This window comes from Melozone crissalis, unplaced genomic scaffold (genome assembly GCF_028551555.1).
Source record: "Melozone crissalis strain CALT ecotype California unplaced genomic scaffold, PUWL_Pcris_2 ptg000016l_1, whole genome shotgun sequence".
NCBI classification, from domain to species: Eukaryota; Metazoa; Chordata; class Aves; order Passeriformes; family Passerellidae; genus Melozone; species Melozone crissalis.
Genome location: NW_026535794.1, coordinates 39,662,659 through 39,688,774, shown reverse-complemented (window position 1 = coordinate 39,688,774; position 26,116 = coordinate 39,662,659). Strand labels below are relative to the sequence as shown.

The following is a 26,116-nucleotide window of genomic DNA, read 5'->3' as shown; positions in this document are numbered from 1 at the left end:
ATTTAATCCTACATCTGTGTGAACTTCTAACACAATTTCTGATTATACATACACAGAAGGGAACATGGTTTCATTCTCCTGTATGCTTTTGTAGAAGATGGTTCTCTGTGCCATCAGCTGTCCATGCTTCTCCTGCTTAGTCCACTTTACAGGAGGCTTTTCTGTCCTGGTTTCTGCCTCTTATGTTTGTGCTACTCCTGTGCTACTCTAAACTGCATTTTGCAGTTTATACTGGCTCTGTAAGTTGTAAATGGTACCAGATGTAATGCACAGAGCTTTGAAAGTTGATGTTGTTCATTTGGTTTGCAGTTTTAAGGCATTTCAAGTGGTTCTGTTTTTTGCTGCCCTACTTTCAACAGGTGTACAAAGAACAGGTTCTAGAGCCTATGTTGAATGGGACCGAAAAAACTCCAGCATTAATTTCTGACTATAAGGAATACCACACTGATACAACTGTGAAATTTGTTGTGAAAATGACAGAAGAAAAGCTTGCACAGGCAGAAGCTGCTGGATTGCACAAAGTCTTTAAGCTTCAAACAAGTCTTACTTGTAATTCTATGGTAACTTTTTCATGTTTGGCTATTAGAATCCCTACTGTTGCTTGTTGTAAAATCAAATGTTTTTGTAGTATGCTTTGGTTCTTGGTATTGAACAGTGTGTTGTGTATTAGAAATTGTTTCAATAGTAGAAAACTCTAGTGATGACCAATGCTAAGTCAGTATGAATACGTGAATCCATTTTATGATGAGTCTTTCAAATAGGACAGGCCTGGGGTGGTTGCCTTCCTGTAACTGAAAATCTCCTGTGCAGTGAACCAAAAGTGGTTAATGTAAAGTAGATCATACAAATAACTTTTTGCCATATTATAATTAGATTTGAGTTTTAAACTTGAGACAAATTACATTTTTAAAATTGCACTTTCTGCAGGACTGTTACGCCTCTCATATGAATTAAATGACCCGATGTTTCCACCAGCATAAATCCAATTTTAGGTGGCAAAGTATAGCAAACACTGTTCTTAAGCTGCTGAAGACATAATAGTGCTGTTATTTACTAAGAATATGAATAAATATTCATAGAATAGACATGTCTGTCTATTCTGAGAGGGATTTAAGTGTAAATTAATTTCTGCAAAGATTTCCAAACATCCTGCCTTTACAGATACTGAAAAAACTATTCTGTTTTTTTATGGCAGATGCTACATTCAGATATTATCACAAAACACAAATATTATTATTGTTGCTATTGTTGTGTACATCGAAGACTATGTGAAAATAGGTTAACAATAAATTAATAGGTTAAAAATTAATTAATGACCATAGAATTGGAAAAGGAAACAGGCCTTGCTCAACTAATTTTCCAGATTGTACTTGAAAAGGCACTCTACCAAATCAGGCTGATGGTATTTCTCACATTTAAACAACTGTAGGAACAACTGTGAGAATCTGTTGTCAGTTTTACATTTCACAGATTACAAAATGTTTTGCAGCTGAATTCCTGCATTTCCTGCCTGCCAAAATAAATCATAAATTGTAAGGGCCGCTTTCTGTACCTGTGTGGGAATTAATCTGCCCTAGTGTAAGACCCTTAAAAAGTTATGTGACCTTGGCCATTGTCCCCCACCTCCCAGACAGCTATTTTGGATAGATAAATAATCCCCTAGAGGGGGTTTATTTCTTCCAGTTGACTATGGAGGGCACCAAGGGTGACTGGTTCACCTATAAATGTCTAAACTGGAGATGTCAGAAGCCAGACAGGATTGATTCCACCTATCAAGTAAAAATGATTTCTTACTTTGTGCTTGAACTTGAAGGATGGTAGTTTTCACAGCTGAAAAGTGACAGATTTCACAGCTGAGTTGAAAGATTATTAAGGATTATTAAGCTTTGCAACTGTTAGATTAAATAGTTGTGAATCATCAGTTGCCGCTGAACTTGTGATTTAATATGTAGATAAAATTAGTCATTCAAGTGAATTCAGGCATATTGCTCTATATAGCTGTCTTTTTGTTTGATTGTACTGCCATAAATCTCATCCTAAATCTCCTTGTGACTAAAAATAAAGACTATCCAGCTCTGTGCTGCCTAGCTCCAAAGTAAGGTTTGAGTTCACGCTCCTCAAAGTACCACTTTTTGTACACTGCTTTTATACATGCAGTAGAACTGAACACTTACACAAGGGCTAACAAAGTTTGAGTCACAGAGCCTCTCTCAAGTCTATCCTGTATTTTCTAGGTGCTGTTTGATCACATGGGGTGCTTGAAGAAGTACGAAACTGTGCAGGACATCTTGAAGGAGTTCTTTGATCTGCGGTTACATTATTACAGCCTGCGCAAGGAGTGGCTGGTGGGAATGCTGGGTGCAGAGTCCACCAAGCTGAACAACCAGGCTCGTTTCATCCTGGAGAAGATACAAGGAAAAATTACCATAGGTGAGTAAACAGAAATTAGAATTGTTAACAGTGGGGCAGATCTGGAAAGTATATAAGTATAGTAAAAAATACTTACATGCAAGATTTTCATGACACTGACTTTCCTTCTTTTTTTTTTCCTCCCCTCCTCTGTGTTTGTGTGTATCTTGTAGAGAACAGATCAAAGAGAGATTTGATTCAGATGTTGGTCCAGAGAGGATATGAATCTGATCCAGTGAAAGCCTGGAAAGAAGCACAAGAAAAGGTAATAATTTGGATATTGTTGATGTGGTTGCTGTTATAAATGATATTGCTTGTTTTCTAGTAGTCTAGCTTAATTTATAACACACACATAGCACTTAAAAAACATTATTCATTACTCCTTATTGGCTTCCATTAAAAAAAACCACTGAACTTACACAAAAATAAAGTCATGTAATACTAGTGTTATACATAGATAATGCTTAGAAGAAAACTAGATAGTACAAGTCTAAAAATGAGATTGCAGAGGACTGAATTTCTTAATGTACCCAAATCAAAACTGGCAACTTGATTTCTGACAGGCTGATACAGAAAGTGCTGCATTAGTTACCCCACACATACAACTAATTACTAAATGTAGTTATTTCTACATAACTTATTAATTGCTTTTCTGTAAAGAAACATGGATGTTATAAACTTATGACTTTTATTATTGTAGTAAATTTGACCATGACCTTGACCTGTATTTGTTTCTGCTTTTTTTAGAACCAACCAGTTTTTATTGTTTCAAAAGAGAGATGTGATGAGTGTAATTTCAAAGTTACATCTCCATTACTGTGGGCAGATGGAACTGCTTTGAAAAGCAGCTTTGAAGTTTTGTCACCCATCCCTTTTCTGTGTCTTTGCCACTGTTTTAGCTATTTGTTTTCATTTCACATTTCTTTTGTGTTTTTAATACTGTATTTTAACTCTATGAAATGATTTCTATTTTATAACAAAACTGTTATTTAGAGAAATTTTGATCTACTCTCAAACCCCAGTTTGCACATTTGGGGCTTTGATACCAGCTGTTATTCAAAGGACTGTGCTCATTTTCTGAAGGAACAGATATATCTATGAATACTCAAAGGGCAAAGGTCTCAGCCCTGAGAGATTGGTGGGACAGCTCCAGTATCTGCAGCCAGCAGCATACAAGGCTCTAGCACAGGTTCAGTTTGTTTTCTTAAATCAAATGATTAATCAGCTCTAGAAGGTCACAGGAACACAGCCTTTTGGAAAGGTCCAGAAAATGTTCAGGTTATTGAATCTGTGAGGGCACACCTGGCTGCTCTGTGATGGTGCTTTGGAGCAGTGTCACAGCTCGTGCACACAGCTAAGATCACTAATGTTTGTAATTGGGAATGTTTCACCTCAGGCAGCAGAAGAGGAGGACTCTCAGAATGCAAATGATGATGCTTCCTCTGCTTCTGGTCCAGCCTCTGGCCCTGACTTCAACTACATTTTGAACATGTCCCTGTGGTCACTCACAAAAGAGAAGGTGGAAGAGTTGATCAAGCAGAGAGATTCCAAGGTTGGTACACCTGGAAGGTTTGTTCTGAAATGGCACTGTAGATGCTGATGTGCCTGTTGGGAATGTTTGGTCTTCAGTGGCATTTGCTTTAGTTGTGATTACATTCTCTATACTACTTTCATGTTTTAGGAGAGGGAACTAAATGATCTTAAAAGGAAATCTCCTTCAGACCTCTGGAAAGAAGATCTAGCAGCCTTTGTTGAAGAGCTTGAAGTATGTTTTACTTTATATATATTTCTAAAATGTGAAAGTCATATTAATTTAATTAAAAACACTAATAAAAATTAATTAAAATTTAAGAAAAATAATTTTAAAATACCACATTTTGAATCAAAAGTAGATTCATTTCAGAATATGATGATAACTGGGAAATCAGAATTGCATATCTGTGTTCTTAGTAGTGTTTCTCAGGGATTGTTTCTTACATCTATCCAATTTGATGTTTTGTCCAAGTCAGTGATATTGAAAGAAAAATAACCAGGAGAAAGTTAGTTTTTAAATGACACAAAAACCTGTGAGTACTAACTGGTAATGGTAATAATTACATAGTTCTACATGATCTAGTTTTTTGTGAGGCAGTAAGTATTACCAAATTCAGAACTGTACATTCAGGAATGAAGTGTGTAGACTATAAATACTATATAAGGGGTCCTTAGTTTGCCTTATCAGTAATTCAGGAAAAAAAGGTAAAGTCCCTTTGGTGAATAACCTGCTGAACCTCAGTTTTCCATGTTTTCTGAAAAGGGCTGGTACAATCTTTTGAAATTACACACTTCAAAACTAAATGTTTAAGTTAAATGCTGAAATAATAGAAACTTAGAACAGTACCAGGTACATACTTGCGAAATAAAAACTGGAGAGAAGAAAGATTTTTCAGTGTAACAGTGTCCAAAAGTTTGCATTTATTCTTGAATAAAAGTCTAATTTTTAGCTCTACAGGGTCATGATTTTACTAAGATTAAGTGGACACTGTTCCAGAACTGAAAATTGTGTTCCAATTCAAGTGAGAATTAAAGGAACCCTCATGCTCCATGTATAAAGGAGCTGAATCTTAAATAATCACCATTTTGCACTTTGTCCTCGTTAAAAAATAATGTGTTCCCCCCCTCCTGCCTCCTCGTGTTTGTTAGAAAGTAGAAGCACAGGAAAGAGAAGATGTTCTGGCTGGCATGGTTGGCAAACCAATAAAAGGCAAAGTTGGGAAACCCAAGATGAAGAAACTCCAGCTGGAAGAGACCATGCCATCACCATTTGGCAGAAGAATAGTTCCACAGATTACATCTGCCATGAAAGCTGATGCCAGCAGGAAATTGCTGAAAAAGAAAAAGGTAAACCAAAATGACTGCTGCAGTTAAATTATTTATTATTTAGCTGGTGTATTTTTCTACTCCAGTAGCATAAATCCAAATGACCAGATTATCACTGCTGCTGTATTTGCACTGTTTTGCTCACCTAATGCATAAGAAATTTGTACTGGATTTCTTTTACATTTGCAAACCTCATGAGACTGCTTATTGTTCAGGTGTTTTTATTGAGATAACTTCTTTCCAAGACTATTCAACAAATGTTGATACACTAGTCTACATTCATTTATTATCATCTGCAAAACTGTTCCAGTTCAATCTTGAGATATAAAGGTGTAAATGATTTTATTTTGCAATTTTAGGGTGAAACTGATTCTCTAGCAATAAAAATGGAATTTGATGAAGAGTTTGGTGGTGTGCCAGCTGAGGGTGGTGGGGATGACTCACTGAATGCATCAGCTGCAGCAGCTAAAACCCCTAAACCCAAGAGAGAGAAGAAGGAGCCTGGTAAGACCCTTGGACAGCCATATTTCACCTTAGTTGTGTATTTACTGGGCATGAAATGCATTTTTAACACAGTGTGAGAAAGGAAATACAGCACAATAATCACTATTTCATCTGGTTTTCTTCCCTAAAATGAAATATTTGAAAGTACTCTGAAATTTCTTTGTGTGAGCTACTATGCTGGGGTGATGGATCTTACATTTTCTACATTTCAATTGTGGGGCCAGGGGAGGGGGGAGAAGTTTAAATCTTCAAACTTGTGTATAGAAAAATAGATTATTTTTACATAATGAGTCTAATTCCTTGCAAACTGAAATGTCTAGTTTGTGTGCTCTTTGATATTGAAGGACAGGGCAGTCACCTTCAGCCCCTCAGTCTGAGTAATAGTATAGATTGTAGAACATGGTTAAATAAATGTATTTTCTATTGACATATTCAGTCATTCCAACTTTCAGAAAGTTGTGGGTGCTGGGGCTTGGCAGGTGACCAACATTCACTTCCCCATTTCCTCTGCTGGTGGGAATTTATTATTGCTGCTTGAGGAATACACAGTAACAGGGAGGCAGCAGCAAAAAAAGAAAGCTGGAGACAGAAGAGAAGGTTTAAGTATGAGGGGGTTTATTTTTTTCAGAAAAAAGGAAAAAAAACGTGATTGCACAAATAATTATTCTGAGATAAGATCTGGGTTTAATTATTCAGGGGCTTATCCAAGCTGAGTAGATTCACTGAGTGCAGTTATGACTGGCTTGTCTGCTTGCAGCTCAAATCTCCCACAGCCACTGTTGAGCCAGGGCCAGCTAGCCCAGCTTGACCTGAGCTTGCCCTGCAGTTGGCTGACCAAATTTTTACCCCCTCTCCACAATAGGATATCCTCTACTTCCCATGTTTGTTGTATTTATCCAATAATTGTTTCTGATTGTGTTCCCTGAATAATGGAAAACTGCACATTCTTTGCCTGGAAAACTCTAGCAGCCTTTAAAGAAACTCAAGTTTGATGGCAAAACTTAAAATTAGAGATGTTATGTATTTTAGTCATAAAACAAATTTCTTTGGCAGCAGGTGGTCAGGTTCTCTGTGAAATAATTTCATGTTAAATCTTCTTTCAGGGAGGAGAAGAAAATTTATAACATTTGGAGGAGAAGAAAATTTACAGTGTTTAAAGGAGAACTTTTTAAGATGAAAATTTATACTAAATTTGTAAACAATTACAAAAGATGAAAATATTTTTTAACCTGACTGTAGTAAATGATTTTACTTTTGGCAGGTGCCAGGGTAAGAAGGACACCATCATCTACAAAACCCAGTGCAAAAAAAGTGAAGAAACGAAACCCATGGTCAGATGATGAATCCAAGTCTGAAAGTGATTTAGAAGAAAATGAGCCTGTGATTATTCCCAGAGACTCTCTGCTCAGGAGAGCTGCAGGTACCCAAGACTTTGTGAATTGTGTATTGTGACTGAAAGTTTCAACTACAAACCCACTTTTTCCTTTGACCTTAGGACTTCCTTTAGGACTTTATTGCCTACAGGTAACTTGCATTACATTTTCTTCACTATGTGAAGAATACTCTTAAGTCAAGATCAGGAATTTCTTATGAAAGATTTTGTAATTTGGATCAGAAATCTTGTCCCCTATTCTAAACAGTAGAATAGAAATTATTCACTAAACTAGAGAATTATAAAAGAAACAGACAAGACAATACTCTTACAAGCAAAAGCATTACTCTGATGCAAGTATACTGCCAAATAAGGCCTACAAGGCAAGTAAAAAATTGTCAAAAAAAGTCTGAACACTCCATGAAAACCAAGCCTGAAAGTTTGGAAAGTATGTAAGTATGTGATGGTTTAAAAAACCACCACAGTGTTTCTGGAAAATTAGGAAGAATATTCAAATCATGGATTCAAGAAAGCTTCAATTTTAAGTGAAGGATTCTCATTCCTTAAAAGTACTGATGCACAATGTCTCCATAATGCCTTTAGCTGAAGGTGGCTGGGCAAGCTACAAGAGGTGTTGAATGTTTGCTAACATCTAAATTATTTTTTATTCTTTAAGCCCTTTATTCTTCCAGGCTGAAACAAATTTATTATCCACCATTCTTTCATCTTGTGTAGTATGTGGCAGGGATTGTTCACTGACTTCCACTTTGATTTGTATATGTATGTGCATTATATAACATAAACAACTCTCCTGAACTGTGAACATGTGTGATTTTCTCAGCTGAGAGGCCCAAGTACACTTTTGATTTCTCAGAAGAAGAAGATGATGCCGATGATGATGATGATGCCAACAATAACGATTTGGATGAACTCAAAGTAAAAACCTCTCCAGTTACAAATGACAGAGAGGATGAGTTTGTTCCCTCAGACAGCTTAGAAAAAGATGAGTATGACTTCTCCCCAGCCAAATCAAAGCCATCTCCAGAGTAAGTACTGTAACTCAGTAGGATTTTTTTATTAATAATTTTTTCAATGCAAAAGTTTCTGAACAAAACTGAGAAACATCAGCTGTTATTGCTCTACATGCACCGTGAAAAATAAAATGTGGAGGAATTCAAGTGTATGTTATCTCAGCCTTGCAACTGACCTATGCAGGGGTGACTCATGATTTAAAAGAATAATATAATAACATATAAAACAGTTATGATACACTGACTGTAATATCATCTGTTAACCTATGTTTTTAAAGGTTCTCTGTTTTCTGTCTTGTGGCAGTCTGGTATAGAGAACTTATGAAAAAAATGTAATTCTGTTAATTTGAAATGCCTGGAGTTCTTGACTGGATGTCAGTCATAGGGGTTTGCTGCCAGCAGATACAAAAATGCTGGAAATGTTAAAACAGGATTTAAATTTTGTATGGATATTTATGATGTCCACGTACTTTACTATGTGCTTGATGTAACTCATACAATTCCCTTTTTTTTTTGCTTGTAAGTAGAAAAACATCTCAAGCCAAGAAGAATCAAGATTTTGGGAACATCTTCTCTTTTCCATCTTACTCTCAGAAGACGGATGATGGTGAGATTGTTTTCACAGTTCCATTTAATTTTTATAGCAACTATTAATGGGATATTTTGGGGAGTGGTACATACAAACTTCACAGAGTAGTTACAGGAGAAGGATGTGCACATCCTCCCTCTCTATAAAGGGGAAAAGTGAAAGAACTTCTGATCTTTAGAGGAACAAAGCTTGTATCATAGGTAAGGAAGTCACAGTACATCCATAGCTGAAGCATCATAAACACTTATTGAGATTTTTACTGTAGTTAATATTGATGTAATTAATATATGCCGTGAATGGATCTTATTCTAAACTTACTCTGTGGTTGTAGATACAACAAAATTGGACAGTGATGATGAGGATTCTGCTCCTGTTTTCTCATCATCTTTTGCCCCAAAACAAACAGAGAAAATTCCAAGTAAAACAGTAGCTGCTAAAAAGGGTATGTATAGAATTGGCCTGGAAGCCAATCCTTTTATTTGAAAGTCATCATCTCCACCTTTTCATTGTCTCTTCAGTCTTCAAAGTAGGAACTGCTTCCATTTATTTTGAGCTCTCTGAAATTCAGCAATAAGGTATTTGAGCTCATTAACATTCAGCAACAGGGTATGAGCTTTCTCCAGCTCCTTAATATTGTTTCTTTCCACTGGCTACTTTGTAGTGTTAGAACTTCTTACCTTCCATGTTTGGAGGTAGTGTTCAGCCTTCAAATAGTTAAACTAATGGGACGTTTTTAGCTTCAGGGGATGAGTGGAGCATGCCACCAGGAGGTGTGGAATATCCCTTGGGTCAGTTGGAGGCTGCTGTCAGGACTGTCCCCTCACAACTCCTTGTGCACCCCCAGCCCCTTTCTGCTGTCATGGTAGCTGTGATGAGAAGCAGAAAAGGCCTTGAGTCAGTGTCAGCAGCAGCAAAATATCCCTGCACTGTCAGCATCATCTCCAACCCAAATACAAAACACAGTCCCCTACTACCTACAATGAAGAAAACAAACTGTCCCAGCCAAAACCAGCACAGAAGGCTATCACTTTTTCCTCTTCAAACAGAGGATGAGAGACTCTCCTCAGACTTCAGAGGTATAAATTCTTTCAGTTATTAGTCAGCTTTTAGAGCTGTCATCTTGCATTTTTTCCCTATGATATTGGGGCCTTTGTTTTTTAAAACTTCTTTTGACCAACTTGCAGCTGAACTTAATATATTAATTCTTCTGTCAAAAAAGGTACCTCAAGGAGAATGACAAGAAAGTGGCCAGTTACAATAGTTAACTTATTCTCTTAAAAATGAGAAAAAAATATGTTGTTTTCTATTTTAGGCACCAGTGAACTGCAGCATCTTTTCACCCTTTCCCCCTTTGCCTCCCTATTTCTAATCAATTTCTTAATGCATTGTGTCCACTCTAATTTGTTAACAGTTCAAATCAGTGAATGCCTGATTACTTCTCAAACACTTCCAGTTGTTGGTAGAGTTCTGTGGTACAGTAAATAAAGATTGCATACAGAAATAGCTGATCTCTAATAGAGTAGTCTTTTATATTGAATTTCTCTACTCCAGCAAATGGAAGAGTGAACTCTGTATGCAATAGCCAGGCATGGATGCAATTTAAAATTCAGTCTTTCTCCCTCTCTGTTTTTTGAGGGTCTAGATGTAGGTGAATTGTCATTAGCCTAACTCAAAACCTTAAAATGGAACTGTGATCTGTTTCTGAGTTTCTGATTAACCTGTACACATACAGAATAGGTATAAACCAGCTCTCCTTCAAGCAAGAGTTAAATTTTTGCCTTCTGAGTAGCCTTAGGGGCACTCTCCTTCTCAGTGCATGGCAACATGACAGGTTGCTTTCACCAGTTTTCAGCTCTTCTCTTCTTTTCTGCCCAGATCAGACATGACCACACTTTCATCATCACAGCTGGACAGTTCAGTGATAACCCAGCAGGTTTAGTTCATTGGTCATCTGGTTACCCTTTTCATAGTCTCTTTGATTCTAAGTCCATCTTCATGGACTTGGCAGCAGCCTCCTCAGAACCCATTTTCTGGTAATGTCATATTCCCACCCACTCACCTTCACACTGGGAGTGCTCATTGTGTGTGGCTGAAATGATTGTTCCAGAGCTGTTTGATTTTCTGTGACTTCAGACTCCAATCAATTTGGGATGAAATCTTTTGACCTCTGCTGTTCACTACAGAGGATCAAGAGACAGCTGAACTTTTCCATGACTATTTGAGCTGTCTGTGGTTTTAGGGCTTTATAGTAAAGCCTAAGGGAAATTTGAAAAGCAGGCTAACTCTTGATAAGCAGCTGCTCAGCTTGAGCAGCTTTGAAGAGCCCAGCTGCTGAGATTCTAGCAGTGAGGTGTACTCTTTGCATCACCTGTGGGACTGATACCATACCTGGACTTCCTGCTAAAACCTTGGGCTTCTTGAGAAGCTGTGTATGCTGCTTGTGCTGCACACTCTGTTTCCTGTCATGATACCTAGTGGAGAGCTTGGCTGAGCTGATTTGTCACCAAGCTGCTGTCAAGAGATCCTTCACACTTGTGCAGCCATTAGGGGTGGAAGTTAAAGTAGCAGGTGAGAATCCCCCTGTATTTAGTACAGAGGGAAGTCAGTCCTTTAGCCACCAGGTAACAGCTAAGGGGTTTGCTGTCCCTTGGTCAGACTTCTCAGGAGTTACCCACTGATACCAGGCTCTGTTTCCAGAGAAGAACAAATCCAGTGTCTGTGGCAGTGCGTTGTACCTGTTTCTGCAGTTCAAGGCATCATAACCAAAATGCTTGTGGAGACACTCTCTTGTTCTCCAAACACATCCCCCTTGTGATCCCATAAATTAGAGTTCTCACAAACACCCACATTCCTGGTATCTGGAGAGTTTGTACTTGGGTCTGTTTGAGGCAGAGGGTAGGTCAGGTGTGTATCTGAAGTTTCTGCAAGACTCACTCATCTGTGAGCCTACAGAACACATGACCTGATGATCTTAAGAGTCAGAGAAGACCCTAAATGGTTCCATGATTCTATCCCTTGACGCTCACTTGGGAACATTCAAATCACCATCTTTTAAAGACAGCCAGATTAGTTGTGTGGCACTGACTGAAATTCTCCAGGAAATGCAGAATGTTCCCTTCCTCTCCTTTCAACATTTTCCAAAGTTCATTTTCACTGAGATTGACAGAAAGCAATGTCACAGAGACAAAGGCACTGCCTCCCAAACTCCTGCAGTAATCCTGGGAAAGCAGTTCACAGTCATACCACCCTGAAGGCAAAAATGTCACAAGCAGCTGGATACTGTGATGTATCCAGACATGGTCAAAGTATCCAACCTGCAGGACTTCTGTTGCTGCTTTACCCACTAGTAACCTGGTTTGTACTCAAAAAAGATGAAACAGTATTCAGCCAAGAACCTGGAATAGTACTGGCTGCACCAATCCTTCTCAGAGCAGGACACAGGAAACCTCCTGTTTATTCCACACAGTTCCAGCATCAAAGCTGAAGTATGTTTTCCCCAAGTGCAGAAGTCACTCATCTTGTTTTAATGTCTGCCATTTGTGCCATAATTGGAGTATCTAGTGCAATTTAATATGTTCAACCAATTTGTGAATTTATTTAGTGTCTTTGAACTTCCAACAGCAAAACTAGATGCTCCCCCTAAGCCTAAAAGAGCTCCCAAGGCCAAGAAGGTGGAAACTGTGAACTCTGATTCAGATTCAGAATTTGGCATTCCAAAGAAGACGGCAGCACCCAAAGGTAGGAGCACAGGGCTCACAATTATTGTAAGAACCACAATAATTGTGGTGAGTTATGAGTACACTGATCACTGGTAGATTACTCAGCCTTTCCTATGGCAAATACAATGTATTGACTTCTTGGTAAACCAGGTGTGGATGTTTTGTCTGACCTTCACTGTTGGGAATGCATTTAATAGCTGCACCCCCCACACACCATCTTCCATTCTACTGGATACTGCTCATTTTCTTTGAACTCAGCTCCTTCCAAGCCAGTAAAATTCTGATAGTAATTGTAGTAAGTAGCACTTTCTGGGTTTTTAAGCCCATTTTTTTGTATCCCAGTTCTCTGAGTCCTCACGACACAGCACAGCAAGCAGTGTAATTGGAGGAGTCTGTAAAGGATGTGCCAGTGTTGATGGTTGAGGTTAAAAGTAAATTTACTAAATATTAATGGGAAATTATTGCTGTGTAGTCAGTGCAGAAGGTGACCAAGGACTTGTAGTTCTGCTTCAGTGTAGAAGTTATCTGATCTCATGGATTTTGTCCCTGTCTTGAACTGACAGCTTGAGCTGTCAGGGTGAATGGTGACTGTGGAACAAGTGGAAAATATTTAAAACTGAGAAAATAAAAAACTACCTGTACTACACTGCTGTTGTGAAGAAGCTTGAGTAGTAAACTGGGTTTGAGCTTAACATGTGGACATACTAAAGTAACTTCACTAGGGGGTTTTTCAGTTTGATAAAGTCTGGAGTTTATTTTTTTAAAAAAGCAACAAAGTTAACTCATAATCTTTGACCTAGGAAAAGGAAGAGGGGCAAAGAAAAGGAAAGCATCTGGTTCAGAAAATGAAGGTGAATACAACCCTGGGAAGAAAACACCCAAGTCCACACCAAGCAAGGTCAGTTCCATCTCTGCTCTCTTCTCTTTGTAAAAAGAACCTCACTAATTCCTTTACATAAAAGTTAAGTTCTTGTAAGCTGCTAATATGGTGTTGGGGGCTGAGGCGTCATTAGCAATTGGATGCTAAAGAGGTTTTTTTTTCAATTCTGAATATTAAAATGGAAAATGTCCAAAGCATCACAACTGATTTGTCTTTTCTTTCCTAAAGAAATCCAAGAAGGCCACTTTTGACCAGGATTCTGATGTGGAAATCTTCCAGTCAGGCTTTGCCTCTGAAACTGCCCCAAAGCCACGGACAGGCCGGGCTAGAAAAGAAGTGAAATATTTTGCAGAGTCTGATGAAGATGATGATTTTGATATGTTTAATTAAGTGCCCAAAGAGCACAAAAATGTTTTCCAACAAGTATCTTGTGTTGTCCTTTTGTCCCCTCTGTTGCAAACTTTTGTACATTTGACTTATTTTATGTGATAATGTAATTGATGGTTTTTATTATTGTGTGTAGGCATTTTAACATTTTGTTCTTACACCTACAGTTTTATGCTCTTTTTTACTCATTGAAATGTCATGTATTTGTCTGACTGGCTTGTAGAGATGTTCTAGACAGCTGTGCTAAAGCACATTTTAATTGTCATGGTTGCAAACAGCAAACCTGCTTTTTGAAATGAAGTTTAAACATTAAAAAATGGAAAACTACCGTGTGTATGTGTGTGTATAAAATTTGGGCTAGAGGGACTACTTCTACACAATTTTTAAAATAAATATATTTTATTCTTTGCCAGGAGACTCCATGGAAAAAGGTAAACAGTATATGAACATAGAAAGCATTGTTAAACAATCTCAATGTACAAACAGAGCCAGTGAAAGTACATCACAGACTTGCTAGAATATATAAAAAAAAAAAAATCCACTAGTGCTTTAAATGAAACCTAAGAAACCGACACTTTAAATCTGTTAACCATCCTACCACAGTTTTCACTCTGCTTCATGGTGATTTAACAAGGCCAAGAAGGCAGATTCTCTCCTTGTGTTTCTGGGAGTCCTAGCTGTACTTCCTTAGCACCTGGAAGGCTGGAAAGCCCAGCTGATTCCTGGCAGTTGATTCGTAAGGAAATACCCTGGACTCAGCGATTCAAAAGCTGTAAGTGAGTCTGCTGGTTCTCATCCCATGAAGTTTCCCTAATGGCTTGTGAACAAGTAAACAAAAACATGGTAACACTGAAAAGTGTTTCTGCCTTGGAGGCTATAGCATTGCTGTCGAAATGGAGCAGGTAATTGTGGAGCTAGGTCACCAGCCAGCTAAGAAACCACTTCTTTAAACTTTAAAGTGACATTAACAGTGGAACAAATGACATCTGAATAACTGATCTGGCAGTTAATGCTGATACTGATACCTCTTCTGCTGGGGCAGTGACGTTTTGTATACTTTTTACAAGGAAGGAAGGAGATGCAAACTGAGGGCAGCAAGGACAAGTTTTCATATTTCAACTAAATCAGACGGTCCTTTCAACTTCCTTCTCTGGATGTGTACAGTAGTCCATGTCCTGTGGTTGGTGTCTTGATCGTTTTAGGTATGAGAGACAAAAGGAAAGCACCAAACATCCAGTATGGAGAGTACAGCCATACATTTGTATGTACAAAGTCATTAGAAATGCAACCAGAATTTGAAGACTGAGATCTGTCTTGTCACCATGCAATATTGAGTGTTCAGAGAAGAAAACAGAAGCTTAACTATTTTTTTTTTTTTTGCATGAAATGGCTGATTTAGAGTTTCAAAAGTTTGCATTTTCTAGTTTTAAGAGTTTAAACAGCAAGGAGTATATATTGATACATATGAAAATTTCTTGGTCCTTGTTGAGTTTATCTATATATATATACATATATAGATATATATTAAGTCCAGAAACTAAGCAGCAGTAAAAATGTTTTCTTGCTTTTCATCCCTGTACATAAGGTATTAGGAATGTCTGAAGTAGCTGGAAAATGTCTTATTCCACCATAGGGGATTGACTGACACTGCTGTTATCCACTGAACTAGGTGAGATACTGGGACTGTGTTCTGCAGTATTTCCATTTGAGGTTGGTGTCAGTGGTTCATGTCCTTCAGAGTTCTCCAACATTTCCTGAATAAGAGGTGGCATGGATCCAGGAATTTCCATTTTCAATGTAATGACACGTTCTGCACCTTTAAAAAGAAAACACAAAATCCTTCCCATGAGCACGATTCATACAATTTCCTTTCTGTTAACATTACATGAGTAATTTCAGGGTGTATTTTGTTAATGGATTTGGTGTCTCCTTCTATACTTCTTGCACACAAAGGTGTGTGAGTGATCTGCTTCATGCAGTTCAAGAGGGAGCTAGGTGAGTACTCCTTAACAAATTAATTCAAATCTATCACATAGCAATTGATATGTCAATACAGGTAAATTGGATGAGCTGCCTATTTTTAAAGAAGGGCCCAAAATGGCATTAAATTATACTGACAAATTAAATTAGGCTGTGATCATGTTGATGTCTTTTAAAACTGAAATAACATTTAGTCTTTATACTGTACTGGTTCTGCAAAGAATGACAAAAATTCTGTCTATGTTAAATAGGTGAGGTGAATCCTGCAAGAGAACTGCAGGGATCTAAGTCAAAATGTTTCTTTCCCACAGAGAAAACTGTGAAATAAGATGCAGAATTTAACAAACAATTACTTTATAAAAGAATACATTCAAGTAAAAAGGTTTTTTTTTGGGGGGGGAAAGCTGCCTTTTGTATTCAGACATCCTGTCTTGTGCTAATGAACCCCCAGAGGGAGCAGGAGCCTTGAGGAGTGCTCAGCTCTGCCTTGGCTGAGGCTCTTTGAGCTGGGCTTGCCACAAGGACCAGGCATTTGTCTGCTGAGGGAACTCTGCAGGTGAGTGCACACAAAATTACTGCACCAGTCCTGACCACTCAGACTGGGAGCCACAACAACTGGTTTAGGGAGGAGAGAAAGCCCAGCACAAAGTCTCAGTGTGTGGTCAGCAGGCAGGGACACAGCAGCCAAGGCCCTGCTGGACACTGGGCAGGCAGCACTGAGGGAATTCTGCATCAAGCAATTTATAGACATAAACCTCAGCATTCCTGTTGCTCAGGATTCCTGATCATCTTAAAATTGGAGTCCAATGGCAAAGAAACCTTGTTTTTTAAACAACAAGAAGAACAAAAAAAAAAAAAAAAAACCCCAAAAAAAACCAAACAAAAAAAAAAAAATCCAGACAAAACAGTTTGTTGAAAAACCATTCCAGAAGAGCGATCCTTTGGAAAGAAATACTCTGCTTCTCCATGCTGCTGCAGTGGAGATGCTGGAGAGAGCACTTCACACTCCAGGCTGGAAAGGAGCATTTAAGTGTTTATGCCTTACATGAGGAGCATCAAAAAAATCATCTACAAAGGCAATGATTGACTTTGCAAGTCAATGCTGACTTAAGAGTCTCTTAAATAACTGTAATGAGAAAGATATTAATGCAGAATGATGCAGAGAGGTTCTCCAAAAACCAGGTATTGTCAGAGCTGTGGCAATAAACTCAATTTGGCCATGTTAAACACCTGCTTTCCACTGTTACATCAGGTGTAGTGTTTGTGTGGTCATTCAGTGCAGAGCCAGAGAAATTTTTCAGGTTTGGCAAACTTCCAACTTAATCAGGGGATAAGAGAACTCAGAAGATGAGAAGAACTCAGGAATTGTCTTGCTTCAGTCCCACAAACACTTCACCCTTTGGCTGGAATACCTCTAATGCCAAAGCAGACACTCTCAGTGTTTCAGATTAATGCTTTCTTTGGTGTTTGCTTTCAGGGATCAGGTACCACCCCAAGTCATTATCGTCTCACGTACATCTTTTAAAATGAAACTCAAGACATCCCCGGCCCTCCAGGACACCACCATCCCTTGGTATGATTTAGTTCTACTATGAAACATTAATGATATAATTAGAGTTAAATACTTATGTCAGAATGAAAAGAAGCCTTTCTTGTGAATGAAATATAAGGAGTTGTGTTCTTGAGGAGCGGGAAGGCTCTGGTAAAGAAGGAGGGAAGTGGAAATGGATTTCCCACAAGTATAAACAGTAGTTTATAAAAGGGCTCCCCTAAATGCTTTATAGCTCAATAGTGTTCCAAGTTTATTTTGTAGATTCAGTTGGATGGAGCTTGTTTTACTTGAGGGTAAACTGCAAGCTTTAGATAACCTGGTAAAGTGGTTCCTTTTTAGGATACTTGTGCTTCTAGCTCTGGTGTTTCCCTTCGAAGTTACTTCTTTTGATTCTAATCAATCCAATTAAATTGCTCACTTCTTTTTATAAAGATATCTCTAACTTAATCTTTTAACTTGGATTTATATAGTTTGAAGTGGAGCAGTTAAGGTTTAAATTTAAAACAAGCATGTTTAGTTGAGTGAATGAAGTACTGGGGATTTTTCCCCAGAGTTTCCCCAAACCATGTAAAATGAAGTCAGTAATCTTCCCAAAAGCACAGATCCAACCTACACAGGAACCTGTACATACAAGCTCTTGTGCCTGCTCATCTATCAGGGGTAGCAAATCTGTTGCTTAGTAAGCAGAGTAAGAAGGTGAAACTGCATCAGCCACCATAACAATAAGAATAAGAATCTTGCACTTTAGACTCTATTTTCAGAGTGGTACATCAGGGAACCTGTTCTGATCAAATGAAAGCATTCAGCTACACCTGTGCTTTAGAGACTGCGTGACAGTGCTTAGACTATGAATTGCACAGGATCAATCCAGCACATTCAAGACTGCATAAAGTGTTAAAACTGATCTGTGTTTAGGTATGGTTAGTTTGGATTAGAGGGGCTGAATCTCCAAAATGCTGGATCAAATCAGTTCTAAATCTCCAATACATCAGACCACAGTTTAGGGGAATTTTGGTAGCACAAGAGTTTTCTGCAGTCTGTAACCAGATTTTTAAAAAGTCATTGGTGATACAGAGCAAATACTGATCTGAACTCCCTTGTAAACATTTAACAAAGGTTTTATCTTGTCCTAAAATGACTAACAAAGACTTTGTGCTAATGATTTGCTACTACTTGCACCTACAACATCTTTTTCACTGTCAGTTGCATGGAGAATGGAGCACCACGCCTGCTTAAAGCAAAACCAATTTCAAGGCAGGAATTATGTAAAGAAGCTGGGAAGAATCAGGTCACAAGGACCTTTCTTAGATGTGTTAAAAAAATAACAACCCAGGTGTCTAGGCCAGTTCCTCTGAACGACAACACTGCCACTCCTGCTGAGTTATTGGGAGAAGCTGTACCTTTTGCACTGATGCTACGAAGATCCGTGATTTTCATTAAGATCTTTGGGAACATATGAGGCTTGTTGGGTCGTCTCTTTCGGATATAAATTTTCAGTGCTTCAAGCAAGGGTTCCTGAAGCTTATCCACTTTCATTGGTTCTTCAAGGTCCTGGCGATCTGTAGAAAAGTATCATATCACTCTTATGATTTTAAATATTTATTTTTTAAAATAAACTCCAAATCACAGAATCTCCTCCATGTTCTTGATTAGAACTCCATTAATTTTGTTCTCCACTAAACAAGGCACACTCTGTAGTGAGCATTCTATAGGAAGAGGATAAACCACAACTTTCTGAAACATGGATTAATTTCTTTCCTTGGTGACTGGAAGGGTTTGTCATGTGGGGGATCAAGAATTAGCAGTTTGCTCTTGCTCTTCAAGGGGAAAACACCTTGCTGCAAACAATATTTTGGAATTGATTTTATATATGTCACTGATAGGCAACCCAGGTACTCATAGAGGTTACAGCTATTTTTTGTTACCACTACTACAGGAAAGTGAGTTGCCATCAGGAATCAGCAGATGGCAGTGCTGGCTTGGACGACAACAGATGCCACCCTCTGCACCGGGACACAGGAGTCACATTTCACTGACATCTAGAAGCCCATCAATGCTTTTAATGGGTGAGGGTTAGAGACACATAAAATCGGAATGATTTTGTACTAAAGGGCCACTGCCAACAAAGATTGACTCTTGTGTTTCAAACTCTCACTTGTAGCACCCAGTTTGTGTTTCAACAACATGGCCCAGTTAAGCCAGGTGTGTTTCTACTGCTAATCCAGATTTTGTCAAGGAGGAGGAGAGACCAAGTGATTAAACCAACAAAAATTTACAGAGTATTTTGGAAATTATCTGAGAATTCACTTTTTGTATTTTAAGCCTATGATTTTAATTGACAATCAGCCTTTTGATTTCCCTTCAGCCCCAGTTTGGAAGTATAACACATTTTTTTGCTAAAGAAGGTTATCACCAATGGCTTCCGTGTGACTGAAACCAATGCAGATGGACACAATTATATTTATGAGTAAAAGCTGTGTAATTGGGCATCTTGCTGTAAAAAAGCTCACTCATGCAGGTACCCATACACTGCTTAGCAAAAACACAGCTGGACTCCATCTCCAGAGGTCCCTCCCAACTCCAACCATTCTTTGAGGTATCTCAATGCCCTTTGTCAGGCCAACAATAGGACTGGTTGCTTGACAGAATTATTTCAGTACTTTTTTTTCAAATAATCAATAATAAAACCAGTAACTATCACCAGTGGAAAACAAACCTTTAGCATTAAGTGGCTTATATAATACCTATAATATTGTTACAAATATATATAATATGTTAAAGTAAAGGAAAGCAAAACAAGTAGAACATAAATGAAGGCATGATCATGTGTGTCCTTTTGAAATGCATTAGAGTTCATGCAGTACAATACCTCCACAGATGAGGCAGATGGCACTAAGGAGACCTGTTTCTGTATCATCCATTTCCAAAGGCAGGAGCTGGTTGGCAAATGTGAACACAAGATCAGTCAGCGGGCCAAATCCGGCGTTGTGCATCTGAGTTCTGTTTAGGGTAAGGCCATCTGAAAAGGTCATGGTGTCTTGTTCTGGTGTGTATCTTGTGCAAATTCTAAGGATCTATGGAAAAAAAACCCAGAAAAACAGAATCTGAAGAATTTATCCATGAGAGGTTTGTTGCATTTTCTCCGTGTGGCAAATGACAGTGGAGCGTCAGTACTTGGCCACGTCAGAACAATCTGAAAGCAAACTCCAGCTTGTGCAGTTCTGGCTGCACAAAATCTTTCAGGTACAACACAAATGTACTCTACCGACCATGTGTATTCCCTGTAACAGAAACCTAAGGACAGAAATTTCCCCCTAGTTATGAAACAATAAAAACTTTGGAGCAACTCTCGCCACTCAGGTCACCAACACTACAGTGATATCCACAAAACCAGTTCTTTCATTAGTCTGCCACCTGCACCTAACTACAAAATGTGACTGATCTGATGAACTGCTGATCTGATCCCACAAGACCCTGAGAGCATCTCACCTCTTTGAACAAGGGCATCTCACGGATTTTGGGGATTGTTTTTGCACAGCAGCACTTCCCTGGGTTGTATGTTTGACAAGGACAACGCTGTGGGAGCGGAAGCTTGTGGGAGTGAGCATGGACAGCTGTGAGCTGCTGAAGAGGCCGAATTTTGGGCTGCCCTCCCCTCTTCTGCAAGAGCAGACGGGCAAACACTGCTATGGGGACACAGCCCTCCATCTCCCCAGCAGCAGCAGGTAGGGTTTCCTTGGAGCCCTGCTCGCCTTGTCAGCCTGGGAGCTTGCCCCCAACAGAATATCAAACTCTGCACCTCCAAACAGCGGCACACACAACTCCTGGCAGCCTGGCCAGTGGTCTGAGGAGTTGGCCCAGCTTTTCTTCTTTTACAGAGGTTGTTACTTCTGTGTGCTGTAACACCAAACCTCCCCACCAGCCTGCTGGCTGCCAGCCTTCCTGCAGGCTCTGGCGCTTCCCCCTGCGGAGCCCCAGCGGTGGCAGCCCCTGCCTGCCTGGCGCAGAGCCGCCGCCAGCGCCGCTCGCTCCTGAGCACGCCCAGGCACTGTTGGCTTTGGCCAGTTCCCTTGTGTGCCGACAGCCACCCAGCGCTGACCCCAGATGAAAGAGCCTTCGAGGGGGGACGGGGATTCACACCTCTAACCGGGCACGGAGGAATGCAAAACACATGAATAAAACACCGAGGATGCTCCACATTTTGTTAGCAAACGCCTCCGGGGTAAGGGCAGCGCTGTCACAGCAGCAGAGGTGGCAGCAGGGCCAGAGAAGGAGTGTGTGCGCGAACGGTTCCTTCCCAGAGCACAGCCAGGGTGTGTGCCACCATTTGTGCCACCCTCTGTGGTGGCACAGGATCATTTGTACAGCTGCAATTAATGAACACGGCTGTAAGCACCTAACAAAAGAGGCGTCCATCATGCTGACATATTTCTGTTATATATGTCAGTGCTTAATGTTTAAAATAATCAGAGGTGGGAGAGGGCTTGTGCCGAAACTAAACTGAACTGAAAGCCTGCCCAAGTCAGGCTGATTAGCTGAGCTAAGACTACAGCTGTGTTTTTTCAGGGCTTGACTGTATTTATTTCCCATCCTACTTGGTTTTAAAGATACAACAAAAAAGATTTACATGAATATAAGAGAGCACTGGGAGAATTTAATTACTCCTATAGCTTCTGAGGCTCTGAGTCAGAGGCCCCAGCACATGGCAGCTGACCAGTCTGGGCTTGGTTCTCCCACTTTCATCTTTGCCTGGCAGCACTGCTCCAAATAAACAGGGAGAAGAATGAGGAGAACACAGTCTGTAGGATACCTAAAGGGAAGCTTTCATTCCTCTTCTTCAGTTCCTTGGTAAGAGACTTAATAAGGTGTATTTCTGCAGATGGATCTTCAACTATTTTCTGTCTCAGCAATAATCTTATCTCACATTCTGGGTATACCTTGAAGCAGTGAAACTTTGTATGGTTGGACAGGAATGTTTGACATTGTTGCTTTATCCCCGAATTAGAGTAAGTTCTTGAAATTACTTAAATCAATGACCAAGAGTCACAAATACAAGCACACAGCACATTAATTCCTCAGTGACCACAAATTTCCCATAATATATGCCATCTTAAAAGGCTGCTAGTTGCTAGGTTTTACGTAGTAGCCAATGTATTGTTCAGGATCATTAGAAAAAAATAACATTATGAAGCACAGCACCCTGTAAGTAAGAGGCAGCATCTTTACCACATTCAGAACTGTCAGTAACTACTGGCCATGCTCTCCCCTGAAGTTCACGCTGGGTTGCTCTTTTAAATCATTAAAAGATTGTACAGAAAGCAGAAGAAACATGGAGAATACCTGGTGTTCTAGAAAACAAAGATTCCAAAGCTACATATTACTGTGACACCCAAGAGCTGCTCAGTTCACTTCTCTAATGGCATGCAGGAGGAACTGGAGTGCAGCTCTTCCCACCTGAGGCCTGCACAGACAGTAGCTGCCTTCCAGTAAGGGTGCATGGCTGAAGAAGGCCAGGTATCCAGCTTTGGGAGGAACAAGGCTCTGTACTCCTTACCTGGTACTGCTTTTCCCTTAGCTCAGCCAGGCAGAAAGGCAACCCCTTTCACTCCAGTGCCATTTCAATTGGTAAGCCTTAGCAAGCAGTTCCTCCCTCCACAGCCTCAGGACTCCCTTCCCAACAAAAGAGCAGAGCAGGATTGGGAGCTTGATTGGGCAATGCCGTGGTGTGTTCCCCAGGCTGCCTGCAGCTTCCCCGGCAGCTGCCCAAGCAGGGCTGGCAGATCTGGATCCCCCAGATCCTCCCTCAGAGGGCAGGTCTGGACACCAGCTGCCACAGAGATCCCTGCCCACAGGGACTGGGCTGCCCTGGAGCGAACTCCCCAGCAGCCCAGAGGCTGAACACACACCTGCCACCACGCACCAGGCTCTGGCTCCCTCGCAGCAGAGCTCCCTGTCCTTGTTTCCCACGTGTTTGGGGCTGCAGGACAGGAGTGCTCAGCAAAGAGCACTCCTATCCTGCTGTTAGCTGTTACCCCAGGGCTAAAACAGAGGAAGAACTTCCAGGCTGAATCCTCACTGGGAACAAATTTGGGTGAGGTTACTCAGCCTCAAGCCAGCCCCTGTGGGCATGCACAGAAAGGGACCTGCAGGGGCCCTGCAAAATTTATAATTAAAATTGAGCTGCTTCAGGCTTAGGCAGCAGGTAGGACAGGTTTTTGTTGAGGGCAGCCTTCAGGCCTTTGTATCCCAAGTGCTGCCCCAGCCATCAGCTGGGGGAGCCTGCAGCAGCTCCACTGGGCACTGGCACAGCTGAAGATCAACTATGTGTTTTCAGCAGTGCACTTAACTTGACTGCAGCAATCAGCTCTCAGGTTTCCTCTGCATTCCTTTGACATTATCCCACAACACGCTATTATTAAACTCCAAGACAGATCATTTGAAATGGTGTTTTACTTATTTTTTTCTTTCTTTTTTTAAATTTCTGTCCTTCATCAGGATCTGTGAAACGCCATGGATATTGCTGATTGTTGCTAAACTGTTCTTGGGCAAATTTCCAGTGTCAAAGTAAAGCTGATTTCAAGCTCATATTCACTGAAGAACATATGGGAAACATCAGCACTTCAAAATAAGAAATCACGATATCTTTCTCCATTTTAAACTGAACTCCCAATGTCCTCAATGTTGTTTAGATTTTGCAACCAAGCCAAGTATTTTAGTTGTCACTCTGCTCTTAAATGCCACTTGCAGCCATAAATACAGTTTTCCCTCATTATTAAAGGGCTCTTTGTTTTAAGGAATATTTATATACTAAAGCATTAGGGATGCTTATGAGCCTGTTATAAAGTGCAAAAAAAAAACCCTACCAGAGGCACAAAACCAAAGTCAGCCAGAAAGTTGCATTTATGACATTGCTGCTACCACAGAACTGTTACCCATTTTAAACAGATTAGGTAGGGAAAACTGGTCCTATTTTGTAAGAAATCCTGTTGTTAGACCCTAGCTGCCTCAGCTGGCTGGAGCAGTTCCTTGAGAGGAGAAACCCAGGCAGGTGACTCTGAAGCAATGATGCCACATGGCACTGCCAAACCCTGTCAGCACAGCTTGTTCTGCACACACCAATTCCTGCCTGGCATTAACGCACAGGGCTTGCAACAGAAAACAAAAATTACATCATTAAGGATTAGCATTCAAGGGCTTCTCAGGCTTTTAGCCATTAGATTTAAGATAGTCTGGACTCTGGATTCTTTCCACATTTGTCTTGCCAGTGAGGTTGGGGATGCTTGGCTGCTGCTGGGCCAGTGTACCAGCAGACAGAAGCATTCACTTTTACAAAGGTTATTGACTGAAATTTAGTAATATTTATCCCTACAACTTTTGGTACCACTCAAGATATAAATTCCACTATCCTCATTTGGCGCCTTGAGCTTTCTCAGGAAGCTTGATGTTCTTTCCTTTCCAGAGTTAGTGTTTGTTTGTACATAAAACAATTCTTTGGCCCATACCCATTGGAGTTTACTGAGCTCCTGGCACCACTTCCCTTGTCAGCCTGTTTAAGAGGGGCTTAAGTATCCACAGCCACAGGAACCAATTGAGCAGAGACCTTGGCAGGGTCTAATAATGCTCAAGACTCTCTACAGTTGGTGCTGAAGGGCAGGCGGGCAGTGAAGGGGTCCTGCTGGCAGGGAAGCCTGGCCACCCAACTTGGGAGCGCCATGCTGCTCCTCCCACATGCTGTGGCTCTGGGAACACGTCCAGGGCATGGCAGAGCAGCAGGATCATGAGGGCACACTGCTGAGGCTCATGGCCCTGCTCAGCAGAGCTCACACAGCACCCACTGGGTGCTCGGTGCAGCAGGAGGGGCAGCAGCGCTCGTTGTGCATCTCAAGGCACCACAAAACAAAACACTCATAACTAGGATAACTGGCTTGTTGTGGGGGGGAATATGTGCTATTAAAACTGCTCCAGTACTGATGTTCAGCTTAAATAGAGAGCAGCACTGCAATTCCGATTATGTGCAGGTGATGCTGCTTTAATGGATAGAGCATTTCACAGGCTGCACACACTAAGCATTACTGTGCCATGGTAATTATCCCATTTTCTTTTTAAGCAGCACATAAAATAGTCACATAAAGTTTGTGTAAATGTCACACAGGAAAGTTAGGACTATTAGCCGTGCTGTATCTGTTCCTGGCTTTGGAAAAGCCTCAGCTCCTCCGAGCTGCAGACTCTATGGTGCTCACTATGCCCTGCTCGCTTGGATGTGTCACCTTCTCTGGCTTTGTGAAAAATAAAAAACAGAATGAGCAGGTGATCTGGAATGGCAGGCCTCAATGAAGTTTATAACTAGAGCTCGAAGGTTGCCAATGGCCACAAAGTAAAAGTGATGAATCATATTAAAGAATCAACTGTACTATCCATTAGTTAGTTGAAATAAAGTCACTATTTAGCACCTGCTTTATTCTCTTTTTCTAATCTGGCAACTAGGCTTTTATTTAATTACTTTGATCAAAGTGCCTTTATTGAGGCACTTGAGATAAAACCCCTACCAAAAAGGGTCCCCTCAATTTTTTAGCCAGTGTTGGCAATGGCAGCACTGAGTGAGCTGCTGCAGGGACCCTGTGCCACAGGGGCTGTGCACATTCCCAGGGCAAGCTGCCACTGTCCACCCCAACAAAGAGCATCAGGGCTCACAGGATTACAGAATTAGGGTATTTGTTATCCAGCAGTTATGGAGCCAGGGCATGGCACAAACAAACAAGGTGGCAGCTTGAGGGGGGAAGTTTTAGGAGTAAAAGGCTTGGATGAGCAGGTTCTTGCTATATCCTGGCTCCTCC

The 26,116-nt window shown here is 40.4% G+C and overlaps 2 protein-coding genes across 8 annotated transcripts in view; one reads left to right on the top strand and one right to left on the bottom strand.

The window, feature by feature from the left end:
- The window catches only part of TOP2B (DNA topoisomerase II beta), a 62,322-nt gene extending 48,245 nt beyond the window's left edge, over positions 1 to 14,077 (top strand). The window contains exons 23-36 of one of the 3 annotated variants that reach the window (XM_054273231.1): positions 360 to 560; positions 2,235 to 2,430; positions 2,583 to 2,674; positions 3,806 to 3,961; positions 4,091 to 4,174; positions 5,092 to 5,289; positions 5,628 to 5,772; positions 7,034 to 7,192; positions 7,986 to 8,190; positions 8,703 to 8,782; positions 9,096 to 9,206; positions 12,386 to 12,502; positions 13,284 to 13,381; positions 13,592 to 14,077. In XM_054273231.1, the coding sequence (XP_054129206.1) occupies positions 360 to 560; positions 2,235 to 2,430; positions 2,583 to 2,674; positions 3,806 to 3,961; positions 4,091 to 4,174; positions 5,092 to 5,289; positions 5,628 to 5,772; positions 7,034 to 7,192; positions 7,986 to 8,190; positions 8,703 to 8,782; positions 9,096 to 9,206; positions 12,386 to 12,502; positions 13,284 to 13,381; positions 13,592 to 13,753 (2,004 nt within the window). In that variant the 3' untranslated portion in view covers positions 13,754 to 14,077. Of the gene's footprint in view, positions 1 to 359; positions 561 to 2,234; positions 2,431 to 2,582; positions 2,675 to 3,805; positions 3,962 to 4,090; positions 4,175 to 5,091; positions 5,290 to 5,627; positions 5,773 to 7,033; positions 7,193 to 7,985; positions 8,191 to 8,699; positions 8,783 to 9,095; positions 9,207 to 12,385; positions 12,503 to 13,283; positions 13,382 to 13,591 lie in introns of all 3 variants that reach the window. The other 2 variants (XM_054273230.1, XM_054273232.1) reach the window with 2 other exon arrangements.
- Positions 14,078 to 14,138: 61 nt separating this feature from the next.
- The window catches only part of RARB (retinoic acid receptor beta), a 191,745-nt gene continuing 179,767 nt past the window's right edge, over positions 14,139 to 26,116 (bottom strand). For all 5 annotated transcript variants that reach the window (XM_054273238.1, XM_054273233.1, XM_054273234.1 and 2 more), the window contains 3 exons: positions 20,152 to 20,356; positions 18,683 to 18,841; positions 14,139 to 15,566 (listed from right to left, as the gene is read on the bottom strand). In XM_054273238.1, the coding sequence (XP_054129213.1) occupies positions 15,370 to 15,566; positions 18,683 to 18,841; positions 20,152 to 20,356 (561 nt within the window). In that variant the 3' untranslated portion in view covers positions 14,139 to 15,369. The remainder of the gene's footprint in view (positions 15,567 to 18,682; positions 18,842 to 20,151; positions 20,357 to 26,116) is intronic.